The sequence below is a fragment of the Carettochelys insculpta genome, chromosome 1 (assembly GCF_033958435.1).
Source record: "Carettochelys insculpta isolate YL-2023 chromosome 1, ASM3395843v1, whole genome shotgun sequence".
NCBI classification, from domain to species: domain Eukaryota; kingdom Metazoa; phylum Chordata; order Testudines; family Carettochelyidae; genus Carettochelys; species Carettochelys insculpta.
The window spans coordinates 152099537-152116470 of NC_134137.1; the positions used below are offsets into that span (position 1 = coordinate 152099537).

General features: G+C 42.0%; 1 protein-coding gene across 1 annotated transcript in view; it reads left to right on the plus strand.

The window, feature by feature from the left end:
* Positions 1 to 9344, plus strand: part of CDKL5 (cyclin dependent kinase like 5) — a 238763-nt gene extending 229419 nt beyond the window's left edge. Inside the window, exons 18-19 of the mRNA XM_074993895.1 lie at positions 544 to 663; positions 1698 to 9344. Coding sequence (XP_074849996.1) covers positions 544 to 663; positions 1698 to 2090 — 513 coding nt within the window. The 3' untranslated portion in view covers positions 2091 to 9344. The remainder of the gene's footprint in view (positions 1 to 543; positions 664 to 1697) is intronic.
* The last annotated feature ends 7590 nt before the right edge of the window (positions 9345 to 16934 follow it).

The window sequence follows — 16934 nt, forward strand, 5'->3', positions numbered from 1 at the left end:
TAATGAGAGCCAGTTGTGGTTTTGTTTTTGTCTGTTTACTCTATGGAATTGTGGTATGTGGTATATCCCCAGCATATTCAAAAGTTTTACATTTTCTTTGTCCCCGTGTTTTACAAATTGATAAATATGTTGAACTTTAGGGTAAGGTTCCCCTGCAAGGCTCAGTAATATATCCAATTAAATACACATTTGATCTGTTTTCATGCAGGGCAAAATTTGGCTTTACAGAACTGGCCCACGGTCTTAATTGCAATATGGAATGCTATTGAAATGAGGATGTGGCACAGCAATTTTTGGTGTCTTTTTAAAATGCTCTCTCTTGCAGCAACTAACAGCATGGGAATGCTTTAAGGGTTGAGGCTGTAACAAATCTGCATGATATCCACAAATATTAATTATCCTTTAATATGGGAAATATATTGAGAGGACATTGCAGTTCAGCTGGGGTTCACCTGCACTGTATAATTAACTAAGAGTGGGGGATGATTCCTACACCTATTCTTAGGGACCTACTGAAATCCTCTGATTATTATTATGTTGCAGATGCCTGGCAGTGATGGTCAGGATCTGTTGGCGTTACAGAAAGCCATTCACTCTTCCAATCTCCAGAGCAGTAGGCAGAAAGATTGGCACCCCGAGAAGATAACAGAAATCCAGACTCAAGTAAGTGGCATTTTGCTTTCCCTGCACCCTCTCACTGTAGTATCTTGACAGTCTTTTGCTGTAATGGACAGAAAAATTGCATTTGATGTTATCCTCCACTTCTCAGTCATGTGACTACAAGTCTGAATCGTTCTTTGAGAAGTAAGGGGCATGAGACAGGGATAAGAACAGTGTATTCTAATCCACACAGTACATATTACCTGCTGGAGGGACATCACAAACCATCCCCTTTTCCCTCCCCAAAGACTTGCATTTGGGGTATTACCAGTAGGACTGCAGATGTAGCACAAGGTACCTAAAAATCCAAGAGACAAACTATAATAGTGCCTAGGTGTGTCCACCTTGGAAGCTGCAAAAGTTTTGGTTATGCTTTTGCATGGGAGGTGCTTTCAAACAAAAACAGAATATAGGGTCTTGACTACATGCACACTTAGGTTAAGGCGAGCTGCGGTGTAAGTCTTCCCTACGTTACCCGACTGTGCACTGTGTTTATCTGGACCATTCTGCTGTGCACTGCAAGTTTTCTTAGTGGACTTCAGACCACTCTGCTTTGAAACAAGAGCAGACTGAAGCATGCTACAGAAGTTTTAGTACACAGTCACAGCATCCACATGGATACTCACTGTGTGGAGTAAGTTTACATTCCAGCTTGCCTTGAACTATGCGCTCAGGTAGACTTGGCCCTAGAATTTCAAAACCAGACAGGAGAACGTCATTTCAGTTACAATGTTTTTAAAAAATAATTGGAGATAAAATGGTTTTTCTATTATAACTATTGCACCTCCTCAGGTAGCAATAGTACATACTGATCATAACTACAAACACTTCATGTATTTCCTTATTCCTGTACGGCGGGCACTGGTCAGTTGATTGAAATGTACAGAATTAGTGAGCAGTAAAAGTGATGAAGTCCTAACTTTTTTAAAGTTAAGCTAGTTCATCCTGAGACATGCCAAGACAGTTAGTATTCCTCCAGAAGCTAGTATAGCAGCAATACATAAGACCAAGTGTTTTCCTCATGCTTTGTCTTCCAGAGCCAACCTTTAAAATCCCTTCGGAAGCTGTTACATCTCTCCTCCTCCTCAAATCATTCTATCCCCTCCGAACCCCGCTTCCAGCCCTTACCAACTCAGCCAACCAAGGCTTCTTTTTCTGAAGTGCGAATTCATCCCATAAGTCAAACTTCCAGTAGCAGCAGCAGCAGCAATGTGCGACAGGAATCCCAGTCAAAAGGCAGGCCCACGCTCCAGCTTCCAAGCCAGATAGAACCAACTTGGCACGTCTCACCAGTCAACAGGAGTCCTAGTGATGGAACTTCCTACTCTGATCAACTGCCTTCCAAGAGTGGACAGAATGGGCCCACATTTAACCGAACAAACCGATCTCGAATGCCAAATCTGAATGATTTAAAGGAGACGGCCTTGTAATGGCACTTCTGATGGTACCCCAATTACCACAGGAATTTGAGGAGAGGTCATGGTGGTGGTGCAGGTGGTAGTAAGACTGTATTTTTTGCTTTATAGAAGTGTGCAATATGTACTTGTGGAGCTACACTGTTTGGCACCACACAGATTGTCAGGGATCACACAGTAAAACAAGATGAATTATTAATTACCAGTCATCAGAAATCTTTTTGGATGGTAGAGTGTGCAGTTCAGGGAGAAAAAATGGGTTGCCATTTTCTCTCACTTTACATTCCAGCTCAGTGCACATCTCTGTCTGAAAGCTGGGGGAGTTTAAGTATTGGCACTTAAAGGGGTGAAAAAAATAGTGTCTAGACCTATGCCCTTACTACATATTTTGCTGCCTAGTTAAAACAGTGGGGTTTATGTGATACACGTATCCCTGTGAAGGGTTAAAGTTGAATTGTATGTCTTAAATTTGTTTTTTAAACTTCCATATTTGATAGGATTTGTAATATTTATTTATGATGAACTAATATTGTACTGTTTTAATCATATCTCTTATGTTACAATGTAAAGTTATTTTGAGCTGTTTGAAACATTGTGAAGCAGTGCAACAGCTACCATAGTTTCTATAAAAACTAACAGTAACATTTATATATTGCATCAGGAGTATTTTATTCTATCTATAAATATATATATAAAGATATATAAATGGTAAATAACTGTTTGGTTTTTTTAAATATACTCATTTAAAAGAAAAGTATTGTTATGACACTATCTGCCATATTTTTATACATTTGTGATATAAAGTGCAGTATTATACTTCTAATAAAAGGGAGTTGAATGTGGATATTAGTGTGACTGTAACAGTATGAATCTTGCTCAGCTATTAGAGCGCAGTACTACAGGCATTGCCATTGGTAGCAACCAAAAGTATAATATTCATTTCAAAACTTGTATTGGCTGTTTTTTTGAGGTAATAGCTGAATGTAACAGACTACAGAACTGTACAGTAATCTGAATGTGGTATATTCTCCCCTATATAGGCACTTAGTTTTCCCATTAGTGTCAATGGGAGTTATGCATCTGCATCGAGAGAATAGAAATCTGGGTGTCACTTCTTTCTCTATAGGGAGGGAGTGTCCTGTCCCACAAGCTAAAGCAGATGCTCTTTCACTTTATTAATAGGGGTGAAGACCAAAGACATATAGCATGAGTTGCAAGTGACATGCCAAAATAGTGACACCCATAGCATGACACTGCAAATCATGGTATAAGCTTTTATGCATATATGTATTTTACATTTGGTTTAAAAGTCTACTAATTAGAAAGATAAGTCTTGTATTTAAATTTCAAATGCTCTTGCACTTTTTTCCCTTCCCGTTCCAGGATGTACTTAAAACTACTAAAACATGATATTCAGATAAAGGTGTGACTGGACCCAGGCAGCTTAATTTCTCCTTGTAGCTTGCTATCAGAATATTCCCATTCACCATCAGTTTCCAGTTTCTACAGAATATTAGATGTGAGATTTCAGTCTCCTGTAGAACAGTATGAAAATAGAAGGGATTGCCATTATAGTGGATTGCAAGTATAGCAAACGCAGGCTCTCTCCCCTCTCGCACTAGCATAAGTCACGAGTAACCTACTAAAGAGGTTAAAAAAGTTACACTAGTGTGAATTCGGTGTAGATGAGAGGGGCATGAGACCGTAGTGTCAGAACAATACAATCTTTCCTTTATTTAAACTCACTTGTTCAACTCTCCCATTAGTCTTCAGTGTAGCTCACTTTCTTCCTGTTGTCCTCATATATCAATTGTACTTACAGATATTCTCTCCTTTCCAAAAAGTCAGCCTGAGCATGAATGTCATAATTCAGCCATAAATATAGATGCAAAAATAGCCATTTAGTAACATTTGTGGTTCCTACTTCATTTTATAGTGCAAAAGGAGGAATATTAAACAAAACTGACACCAACACTTGCAAATCTGGCTTATAGGAGACTATGTGATATGTGTTGTTTCAGGTTTGCACAGTACACAAAAACCATAGGTGGCAAGTTTGGCAAGCTATAATGCAAGAATTCCTGATTTTCTTTCAGCTGCCTGAAAGCAATGTGCATGTGTTTTTTTTTCTGACTTTATATGATATATGTAATATATAAACACTATATATTATATATAATATACTTGTGGTGGATGTGAAAGGGTGCTTTTAATGTCTTTATGAGCTCAATAGACAAAAATGCAGTTTCTAGTTTGAGAGTGGGGCTCTAAGCAGTATTCTATGAACGTCTGTGAGATTGGTGGTGTCCAGGTTTGGCTCTTTAATCCTATAAGAACTTTTTTCATTAAATAATACATCACTTCCATTTTGCCTCTAAAAGTCTACTTACCATGCTGGTAAGGTGGTCTTGCTCAAGTAATCACACAGGGCCATTAGGCAGATTAAGCATGCAATAAGCTAAATAAGAGAGATTACTAATTGTACTGTCAGTCCTTTAAAACCCTCATTGCAACTTGAAATGTGATTCAGAGAGTATTTGGAGGTCCAAATGTACGAGAGCACTCTACATCCTGTATGCTAGCGTCCTCTTTAGAAACGTCTACAAACCTTGATAAATTAAAACTGAACAGTAAACGGTGTTAAGTGTATGTAATTCTCTCCCTTCTGCTTAAAAGAAAGTGAACTTCTCATTTTTGCAAACTGGAGTTGGTATAAATGTTCTCGTATTTTTTAATTTGGCATAAACTTTCAACATTTAGTGTATTGCTAATATAATTTGGCTAAGTCTCCCAAACACAATTTGTTAGGGTAATTGAGATTTGCTAGCCTGCGAGTAGAGAAAAGCCTATTACAGAGCAAACGATTTCTCAAGTGTGAGTTTAGCTTTTTACTGAGATTATTGGTCTCTAGGTCTAACTTTGTTATATATTTGTGGATTTACTAAAAATGAAGCAGCCAAATTAGGGTTTAAGTTTCCTTTTCCGTGCCAATTTGACCTTATGATGGTGTCACTAATAAGAACATAGAAGAAACAAATTCACAGGAATTAATTAGGGTCATTTGTACAATGCAAGCCATTTAAACTTGCCTGTGATTTTTGGCTCTTGTAAATTGAAAAATAGGCACTTTAGCTGCTTATTAAGTAAAATGTATACTCTGTACATGAACTTAAACTAGCCTTTTCACAAGTGTCCTGAAAACGTGTTAACCAAGATACATGGATTTTTTTGCTCTTCGACCATAACGAAAAAGCTACAAGGCACTCACCTGTTGGGGAGGAAATGTACATAATCTGAGCAAATAGAATTGTGCATGGCTGTTCAAAATCATTAGACAATTTGCTCCACCAGCACACTTAGGCTGCATCTACACTAGCAAGTTCTTTTGGAAAATTTGGCCCTTTTTCAAAAGAACACATGGCACATCTACACACAAAATGTGCTCTTTTGATCCGAAATTGAAAGAATGCAGCACTTCTTCCAGAGGCCCTCTTCCATTCCCAGCCTGGGAACAGTGCCTTCTTTCAGGATCTTTTTTTCGAAAAAAAAGCATGTGTCAATGCTCCACAGGCCCTTTTTTCAAAAAAAAAATTTGTCCTCAGGACACTGGATTTTTCAGTCCCTGGCCTGTTCTTTTGAAAGAGTGGGGACTGTGTGGACGCAGTCTATTGAAAGAGTGCATCGATCTTTTCATCTGGGGTTTTGTTGTGTGTGTGGACATGCTCTTTCAAAAGAAGTTTTTTCAGAAGAGATCTTCCAGAAGAACTTCTTTTGAAAGATCACTGTAGTGTAGATGTAGCCATAGAGATCCATTGTTCTCTCTGGAGCACTATCACTAATCTGAATACTAGTAGAGGTTATGGTGTGAGAAGAACTGAATATTGCTCCTTGCTTCAGGAAGTTAACCTGATACCTCTACAGATTCTCCCAACTCACAGAGCTCGGGACCAGCTCAAACTGATTCCTATTGCTGAATCAGACCCACACTTAAGACCTGGATGTATGGGTGCTAATGTCTCTGCATTTTGATGCATAATTATAGACTACCATTCTCTTAGATCCACATAAATACAGGCCTCAAATTGATTCATCCTCAGATAATACCCAGACATGTTGTCTTCCATTCTCACATGGGTTTCTGGGAGCAAAGGTGATTTATGCCTATGAAGGGGTGAAAGGGTATTATTAAGAGGCTAGACGCTTTTTGACCATTATTTATAGCATTTCAGTTGGGTCCCTATGAAAGAGCATCTGACCAAGAATATTTGAAAAGCCATAAAATGACTAGATATTTATTTTTCCTGCATGTCCTTACAAATGTGAGTTTATTGTATTGCGGTGGTCACCCTTAAGAATTTGCCACTTGCCCTTAGTAATCTGTAGTATTTTAGGCATTCTTTAGAATCGGAGCAATGTGATTTAGCTACTATTGGAGATGAAGTCGTTATTTATCTAAAGTAAAATTAACAATCTTTGAAGGGTGACCACAAGCCAGAAGGTCAGTTGCACTCCTATTCCACTTACAGTTGTTCACAATTTCAAAACAATTTGGGAGTCAAACAGGTTTTAAACTTTGTATGTCAAATTTAATAATGTAAGAATAACTGTGTGTTAGAGTAGAGCTGTGAAAAAGATGAGTCCCAGTCAGTCAGTCCCACTAGAAATAGCCTGAATAGCCATAATGATATATTGTGAAATTTGTGTTTATTGTGAACATTCATTTAACTTCTTCCATGTCTCTTGGAAGACAGCACACACCCAAAAATGGGACCACTCTGTGTATTACACAGCTTTGCTATTGTAGAGTTGATGTAAATAGGCCCAGTATGTGCTGTGAAGGGAATATGGCACAGGAGTCATTATGAGGGGTAGAATGCCCTATTTAGTCACTTCTAAAACATGCTTCAAATCTCATCCTATTCCAGGAACAGGTGCCTTTCCCTGTGCAACTTCCTTTGTCAGTCTGTGCCATAATGTTGACCACTTCATGAGCTGGGGTTTGCAGCGAATGAGGAGAAAAGCCATTTAACTTCTTCTAGCCTTTGGGATATTTAAGGAGCAATTTTCCAGTAATAGAGCATGGTTGTGTAAGTCATCTTGGGTCACATGTTGTGAGAGAACTGCAAACAAAACCCAAATCACAAGCAGAATTGTTTAGGAGAAGAGTCTCTTGATGGAAAATCCCTTGGCTGAGTGTCCTGCTGTAACACCACTTGTATGTGTGATACAAGTTTGATAGATTTTTTTTATAGCTTACCTGCACTTAGTTCCACATGTTGTTCATGGTCAAGGGTACCTTGGTGTTCAATCAATTGGTTGTAGCAAGAGGACCTCTCTGAGACACTGACTAAATATGCAGATGATCACTTGTAGAGTGAGCCATCTTTGCGTTGTCCATTTGGATGGTGTCCCTCCATTAATTCAATATACTGTGTTCTTATCCCAACCCTTCTGCAGAACATAATTCAAAACATGTAGCCACATGAATGTGACTTTCGGGGTCTCGTCCCAGGAGACCAAATATGGAGCTGATGGCTTAAAGGCTAAGAGATCAGGGATGTAGTTACGGACCTTCCTGTCCTCTCTACAAGTTGCTCTACCTCCTCTCTCATAACGGAATGTGGTCATGGTTTGCTTAGTTAGCCCTCAGTTTACCATTGACTTATAAAATGTTGTAAATTTTTACAGGAAAGAAATATATAAAGTATTTCATTTTACAATTTAGCATAGGAGAATTATGTGGTTTTACCAGCCTAATGACACAACTTCAGTAGGCTTTCATCTGGCTATGTTTCTAAAACCCTCTAAACCAGCTCAGCTACTCTCATTGAATCCTTTTGTCATTCTTGAGCTGCCTCTCAGTCTTCCCTTTGTGCTCTCCATTTCTTTCCACATAGTTTTCAAATATTGAAGTTGCCTTGTTCTTTGTTATTGCTCTTGTGAAGATTATCAGGGAGATAGGGGCCTTATCTACTACTCCACCCTGATGTGCTGTTCTGCACAGACACAGCTATCCTTAGACTTGCTCAGGATTTTCTTCAGTTTAATTTTTCACTTCATCCAAGGAAGAAATCTTATATCATTGTCCCTTTTGTCCCCCACACCCCACCCCACACTCAGAAATTGTCATCTCCTCGTGTGTGTTAGAGTACAATAGAACAAGCACCCAGACTAAACTTTCACAGGGCCTTTTTGTCCATTCTGAGGAAAACCTCGGAAATAGAGGGTGGCATCATAAATGCACAGGACTGGGAATAGCAGCTCATAGTAACTGATTCCACTAACTCTCCAGTTCCCAAAGCCAAAGTATGTCCGCAACATAGAATATGAATGTCTGCAAATCTGTTGAATCTAAAGCTCTCAGTAGAATCTCTTGATACACTCTGTCATGTGATTTATATCACAGTTTAGTGAAAGACAAAGCCTGATGTTTAGGTTGTGTCCTCAGCTTGCTGTCTTCCCTAGCAAGGTGTTTTTGTAGTCCTGTTTAAGGTGCATCATATGAAAGGATGTGTCTCGTCAAAAAGAGTAATTTGTAACCTATAAATTTGGATTATGTGGAACAATGATCATGTATTGAAATCCTCCCTTGAAGTGTAATGATGTTGGAAATTCCAATGAAGCATTTGTAAATCTGGTTAAATCTGTGAATAAAACCATTCAGGACTGCTTAGATCTCCACTGTCAAATATTAAATTATGTGGTTTAAAAGGAAGAGGGATGGCTGAAGAGCAAGGCTTGATAATATTTTTCACCACCTGGCAGAAAGGGATATGCCAAAAGTATGAGAAAAATATGAGATTGTGGAGATAGTTTTTCCAAACTTCCAAATTTATTGGTAAAGAATTACCCACTTCCATTAGCAGCTATTAGAAATTCCAAAATGCACAAACTTTTAAATGTACCATACTTACTGTTGTGGAAGGGATGTGATGTGGTGTTAACCTTTTTAATCCTTGAATACAAACTGATTTTAAAATGTGTTGGATATTTAAAGAAGACGTCACACAAGTTAATAAACCATGTGTAAAGTGTTTATATACAGCTCTTTGTATCATGTTGTTGGTACATGGTATCAATTATTTTGGGGCATGTATTCCATTCTTAACTTCTGTACAATTTCTATTGTTGCTGTAAATATACAAGAGAAAAAAATATCCTGTGGTAACCTTAATTATCAGCATGGAAATGGTTAATTTTTACTGAGCACAATGTATTTTTGACTGGGCCTTCCAAACTATGTCTTTAATAAAATGCAGGTTTTGCACTAGAAAACAGACTCTCATGGCTAACGTTACTCAGAAATCATTTCACACCGCAAGTATGGAGTTTCCTTTGACATGTTAGCTTGTCTCTAGCCTTTCATTGTGCCAGTGTGTGCTGGAAGTGTGAATCCAAATGGATCACAACTGGATCAGAATTCAGACCTGTGCCCCAGGAGACACAGTTATGGCTAGATCTTGACCTCTTCCCAGTTTGAGATGTTTGGATTACACCAGATCCCTGAATATTGTTGGCCCAGGTGCTCAGGGTGTGAAAATGGTCCTTTCACCTTTTGGGCCAGAGTTTTCTGTGAAGGGTGCTGAAATCCTGTTCTGTCTGGTCCATGGCCCATCCATTAATACCCCCAAGTTGTATAGCTAATTTTGCATCAGGGAAAGCAAAATCTTTCTCTCTTCCCCCTCTCCCGTAAGAGCTCAGAATTTCTGGGGCTTTGCTCCTTGAAGGGTACCAACCACAGTCATATTGTCTCCATTTGTTGCCCACTCACCAGCTGTTACAAAAAAGCCAAAAGATGCTCCATCTGGAAGGAGACCTGCTCAGAGGCCACTGAAGGAAAAAAAAAAAAAACTCTGCCATGGATGCCCCAGGCTTACAAACCCTTGCTAAACTGGGGGAAGAGCGTTAAAGAATGGATGGCTTGCAGGGGTCTCCACATTCCCTGCCATTCTTCTGGACAGAACCTTGGAAGCCAATGACATGCACGTAAGTGGGTTAGCTCTTTATGCTTCTGCATCAAAATAATCTCTGCTCACTTGAGATGTGAACCATGCATCACATTCCAGGAGGCACACGGGAGGCAAATTTTTGTGGTGTTTGAGTGCCTAAAGACACAGATAGGTGCTTAGTGGGATTTGCAAATGGGCTAGGTGCCTAACTTCTATTAGAATCATTAGCAATTGGGGCCAAGAGGGTTTTGAAAATCCCACTAGGGGCCTACCTGCACCTTTAGGCAACTAAATACTCATATCTGGCCCATGAGCCTTCACACTCCAGATTAATTTTTAACCTAGGTTAATTGTTTCTGCCATGCCACAGGTGCATTCCATTGATATCAGGAACACCAGAATATCACTGCAGAGTCATTCTCTTGACAGATCATTTCTTACCTTTTGCCTGTCCTCTTCATGCTTAGCTTTGCCCATTCCATCCTCTACCATTCTTCTGATCATGTCACTTCCCTCTTCATATTGCTTCATTGGCTTTCTTCTGTCTTCAAGCTGTTGGTCTGTTCCTGAAGGACCTTGCCTTCCCATCTATATTTCTCCTCTCATTCCTTCCATCCTCTGTTCATGTCTTCCCACAGCTCCCTCATAATTGTCTGTCCCCATTTGATCCTCTCCTCACAGTCATGCTGCCCTCAGCACTTAAATGCGTCATTAAGTACACTCCAAAACCCCTCTATCTAGGATTTTAAATCCTGCCTTGTCATATACTTCCAGAAAGACACAATGAACCCTACAGTATTCCTTAGATCACTAATTCAGTCACCACCACTTTGTCTCCAGTAACTTGTTGTAAGTGACTTTTGGCTGGGTCTGTAATCCCTTTGTCTGTACAGCACTGAGCAATCTGTTGGGGCTCCTTGAAATAATTTTGGTTTCCACCTGCTTTGGGGAGGGTTTTCTCAGACCTCTGAGCTTCCACCAGTGCCAAAGACCCTGTGCCCTCATTTTCACAAAAGGAAAGGCAGGTGCAGCTCTGGAGGAATGAGACATTATCTCTTGGCCGTCTTCCTCACTCTGCGACCTCCAGGAAGAGGAGTATGCTGCTTCTGCAATGCAGTCATGTCCTGATGGGCTGGAGTGAGTTATCCTTAATATTGCCCTCCAAGGGATAAGTGCTAACACATCACCCAACTGGCTGATATCTTCATTTAACCAGGCCTGCTTCAGTTTTTAAACAGGCAAACCACTGCTTCATCCACAACCTCAGGCCCAGCATCCAAAATTCCCACATAATTGTTGGTGGCCAGAAATTTGAAATATATTTGAAATTTCTATTTCTCCTAGTTCACTTCCTCAGCTTTATTCTTACAACTTTTGCTTGCTAGATTCCTCTTATGACCTCGCAGGCATGACCCCACTGTTCTTGATGTTCAGCTATTTTACACGCTCATTTCCTCTTCCTACATTCCCTACAGTGTTGAGAAACAGCCTTCTCTCCTAATGAAACTGCTTGGATTCAGTTCCTTTTACTCTGCTGACTGACTTCTCTTCTGGGCTCAGCTGTGTGTGTTTTCCTGACAACCATAAAGGACTAGAAAAAGGTGGCGCCTCGCATTCCTTGAAGCAATTGGAAATACAGGCTCTTCCCTGCAAGCTAGGTAGGGAAGTAATAGCTCTCTCTGAGCAGCTGAGAGAGACTGAAAGGATCTCAATGTTCTGCCACAGACAGAAAGGAAAATTCGATCCCATGCCCCTTAGGAGGGGAAAGGGTCATTGACTCAGGGAAGTGGTGTAGCTCATTAGGAAGGCCTCAGGCAGTCTCCGTGGTCTAATTTGCAATTGGCAGCTCAAGGCAGGGCTGGTTGGACCGCTCAGCACCATGACCTTGCTTGTCACTTTAGAGTACCCCAAGGCTAAAAACTGATCTAATTAAATTGCAAGCAGTTTCAAGGTCGGGCTCTGGTGGCTTCCTTTTCACACTCACAATGATTTGAAAGTTTTAAAATGTTTTAAAAGTTGTCACCAATATTTACCAGTTGAATTTCCACTTCCAGCACATTCTTTTTTCAGTACTACAGGTTGTACCTCCCTGGTCTGGCATGGTTGGGACCTGACAGATCCTGAATGATAGAATTTGCTGGACCAGGAGAAGTCTAGGGCTTCAGCCCCAGGCAGCCCCAGCCTCCTGCTCCCTGGGGACTCCAGATTGCCAGGGGGCTCAGGCATGTAGGGGCTCTGGCCCTGACATCGTGCTGTGATGTGACAGGCAGTGGCACTGGCCCCAGTCCACATGCTGCCATGGGGCCAGTGCGGCCTTCAGCTTCAGTCCCTGCACTCTGCGGGGCAGGTGGGGGCTCCAGGCCTGGCCGTGCCGACAGCCACTGCTCCAGCCGACAAATGTTGCCAGATGAGAGAGTACCAGATTTAAGATGCTCAGGCTGTTTCTCACTCAATTTCTTCCAGTCTTGCAGCCTCAGTTCGGTTTGATTGTGCTTGGCGTCCCTTGTGTCAGTGAGTTAGCATGATACTATGTTAGGAATCCCTTTGGCTTTTCACAATGGTATTGTAGCTTGTTTTACTGTGCTTTCATCCCATTATCAGCTACATTGTTACTTTAATGTTTTGTACTCATGTTGAGTTGGACTTGGAGCAACAAAAATGCAGGTCTCAAAGTCCTTTTTGGCTGTTTAATTAACTGGGCCTCTCAAAGCCCCACAAGGTAAGTAAAATCCATATTTTACAGAGGAGAGAAGAACATTAAGTGTCTTCGTCAAAGCTGTGCAGCAGCAGAGCTGGGCCCCAACCAGTTCTCCTGCTCTGGTGATAAGTGCAGTGCTAGTATTGACATTGAAATAAGCAACCTTATTCTCAGGGCCAAAAAGTCTCTACTAAAGCAAAAAATTGTGAAGAGAGGAGGAGGTTCAGCAATAAGTAAGTGACTGGGAAATTTAACACGTTGAATCAATCATTTTGCTTTATTTATCATTTCATAGCTCAGAGGTTTGAGCATTGGCCTGCTAAGCCCAGGGTTGTGAATTCAACCCTTGAGGGGGCCATTTAGGGATTTGAGGCAAATCGATTTAAAAAAACAAAACACAAAGCATTGGTGCTTGATCCTGCCAAGAGGGCAAGGGACTGGACTCAATGACCTCCCAAGGTCCCTTCCAGCTCTGAGGTGTGTGTGTGTGTGTGTGTGTGTGTGTGTGTGTGTATATCTCCTCAGATTTCTGTTCTGAGGAGAGATTTTCATCTAGGGACTCCCTACTCAGATGATACTTTTGATCAGCGTTCATTTTATTATAAAGTAATGCAAGAGTCAATTAAATGTTGAGGTGCTATTTACTGGGCTCTAATGACTATAATGGTGTAGGCTGCTAAGAGCTCGTTCACTTATTTACCAATAATTGAGAATTAACTTCACTTTATGGTCCCCTCCCCCACACTTGCTAAGTGTATGTAACTTGCTTAATAACTGCAGTTTTTTCCTGGTAACTAGACAGTATGCAAAGCATTGAACTCTGCCTGAAGGTCATTATTAGCCAATCAGAGCTCAGGGTTTGTATGCAGCTATTTCACCTGCTGAGCAAAATTCATATAATCTCTTATTAGTCAGTATAAATCCAGCCCCCCTCCCCACCTACAATTGGCTCATTTCCCTCAAGACTCCCTATCCACATCCCCAACAAAAACAGCAGCCTCCACTTCTGCTCCCACCCCATTCAGTTCCCTTAGCTTCATAAAGAAGGAATTACTCCTTTTGTGGAAAAGAGAGCCAAGCTTCCCTGAAGTGCAAGGAGCAGAAGAAGGAAGAGGTCTGAGATTCAGAGGGGTGGCGATCAGGCGCTGAAAAGGACATACTGACAGGGACTAGGACAGCTGGGCAGTCGTAGCTAACAGCAGTAAGAGGAATCAGACATCTCAACCTAATCATGAAATGAAGGTGCAAAATCTGTTAACTTGGTGGTTACTCTGTCCTGGGCCAAGGAAGCAGTGGGATTTTCAGCATCAGTTTTATAAGCGGGAAGTGGTTATTATTTCAAATAGCGAAACCCTGACAGCATGTCATTTGTTTTGCAAAGTGGACAGTGGCATTTCATTGCTCCCAACCCCAGGCCTGTAACTGTTGTGCACGAGGCACTCCCGCTGGCTCCAGGGGGAGCGCTGGGGAGGGCACAGCTGGGCTCTGAGTACCGGGGTGGTACCTTGGAACCCATAACACAAAAGATGACAAAACCAGACTTTCCAGCCTGGTGTTAATGAGCAGAGTTTCTCTGTCTGGTGGAGGAATCTCTGTTTTTTTTTTTGTTTTTTTTTTAAGTTGTACTTTGGAGGCAGGCTACCAATGAACGTATCAGTTACAACACAAGCATATGATGAATGGCATTGCCTGTAGCACAGCGGCCGTTAATCTGTTGTTTCAAATGAGCAGAAATCTGCAAACTTGCCAGAGCAGCATATTTTTCTTGCATTTCTGATTTCTTATTGAGGGGTTCCAACGACCCGTGTCACCAAGTTCCCTCTCCCACCAGGCATGAATAAAACATGAGGCATTTTCTGCAGCAAAAGGTGAGTTCCACAATTATCACAGCTCGTTTACCCCAATTGAGTTTGAGTAACCAAAAAATATGTAGACTTGTAAAGCTGTCCTCATCCTGGCCTTCATTGCCATGCTTTCTTCCTTCCCCATTTGTCCTGAATTTTCCTTAAACCCTTTGCGATTGACACAGAAATTATGAGCCCTTAATTCACTGTCATAGTTCTACCTTACAAGCTGCTGGGTGATGGTTACAATCACTACAATAATCTGAGGCCTTGTCTACATTAAGGAAATCCTTACTGATGTAGCTACCTAAATGTTCTGGCCTCAGTCCTGCTTGCTGGCCCAGCCTTAGGGCAAGGTGAGCAAGGTGGCTGCCTTAGGCCCCATGCTCCAGCTGACAATAGCACCCCCCCAAGCCCCCCCTCCCCCACAGCTGCTGGGCACTGCTCTCAACATCTGCCTTGGGCCCCCAAACTGTTTGTGCGGCCCTGTCTGCTCTCCTTAAACTGGTCGTTCATTGCTGACTGATTTCTGGAGACAACTACTTGAGGAAATCCCCTCAGTAGTTGCATGCTCACCTGTAAACATAACACGTGGTGTGTGTCTGCGTGCAAGCGGGCAGAACTGCTCGCTTAGCACGACGAGTCAGGGAGCGCTGCAGTTGGTTCCAATGAGAGGAAGCAGCAGGCCAAGACGAGACGATGGGATTTTTTACAACCAAACCAAGCCAAAGGCCCTGGCTTTGAGGAAGAGCCTGTCCAATGCTCGATATTTAGGAGCTTCTCTGGACCTGATGAACAATGTTCTTATGTTTCTTTGTCTGAATAAATGGGCTGAATTACAGTGACGAAGTGGGAATCGTTTTGTACACCAGGCAAGCTAACTTTCAGAACTCTAAAATGCAGGCCCCAGCTGCTGTCACAGCCTTACCTTCAGGAAGAAGGTTGGGAGTGGCCTGACCTGACACAGGTCATGCAAAGCTGTGGGGTCCACTCTCCCACTAGAGCTGCAGTGAAACTGCATTGAAATGAATTAAAAGTGTGGAGTGAATGATTGCAGCCCCCAATGAGAAGAGATGCATAGCTGGGTTCCCACTTAGGCTACGTCGAAACTAGAGGGATTTGTCGGCAGAAGTTTCTGTTGGAAGATATCTTCCAATAAAACTTCTGTTGACAGATGGTGACCAGACCCCCAAAGTGGATCACAATAGCGATCTACTCTGCCGACAGAGGGTGTCTGAACTGCCCAGCTGCTCTGTGGACAAAATGACCAACCAGAAGGACAGCATAAAGCCTAGAAGCTGAGCCAGAAGCCCAGCATAAAGTGCTGCCCGGTGTCCCAGAAGCCCTTTTTGTCAACAGAGGGCCCCCCAGAATGTCCACACTGGCTTTCTGTCAACAGATTGGTCAACAGTGGCGTTCTTCCTCATGGCGAGCGGAGTACAGCTGTTGGCAAAGCGATGCATTCTGTCGACTTACTGCTGACGGAACACTCTTGGAAATCAGGAGGCTAGGCAGGTTTTGTGGACAAAACAGCTATTTAGTATATACACAGCCTCAGTGAATGCATGTGTTATTGATCTAAAGCAGGAAATGATGGGGAGCTGGTGATGCTGGGTGATGACAGGGTTCTTCCAATTCACCAGCGCTACAGAGATGTGTGAGAAACCCACGCAAGGTGGGCATGGTGATGGCAGGTGAAATTCATCTTGAGAAATGAAGTGTGTTTACAGTAGCAGAACTCTAACCCAGCCCTTGGTTTACATACCCCCACATAAAGCATATTACTTTTAAGGTTCCCATCTCACTGTCTTCACAGTCTGTCTCTCTCCAACAACACCCTCTTGTCTGACCTAAAACACACTTGTTCAAGAGGCTCAGTGGCCTCTGGTAACTCCCCGTGAGGGCCTGGCAGCCAGGTAGCAGTGTAACCCACTGATGAGAGTATGCTACAAGGTCCTCGCTTTGTCTCTCCACACATCAATGCATAACATTGGAAAAGAAGCACCACCTCCTCTAGTTGCCCTCTGCATTGCCCAATAGCACCAGAATCCAACAGGCTGTGCATGGGGACTGGCTGCCTGGTCTGACGTCAACTTATGGAATGTATAGGCCTAATTCAGGCAGCCTGTTCTGCCCCACACACTGTGTGAGCACATGGAAGTCCATATACAATGGGTCTAGTAATACTTACAGCACGAGGTGTAAAGTTCGTTTACACTAAGTAGCGAGGGTGAAAAGCACAACTGTCATGCAAAGCTCATGTGACGTGTTAGGTCTATACCAACATTTTGAGTCGTTGGTGCTGGAGGGCTCAAGTCTGAGGTAATCTGTTCATGACAAGACTGGGGAACAAATTCCCTCTCCCAGT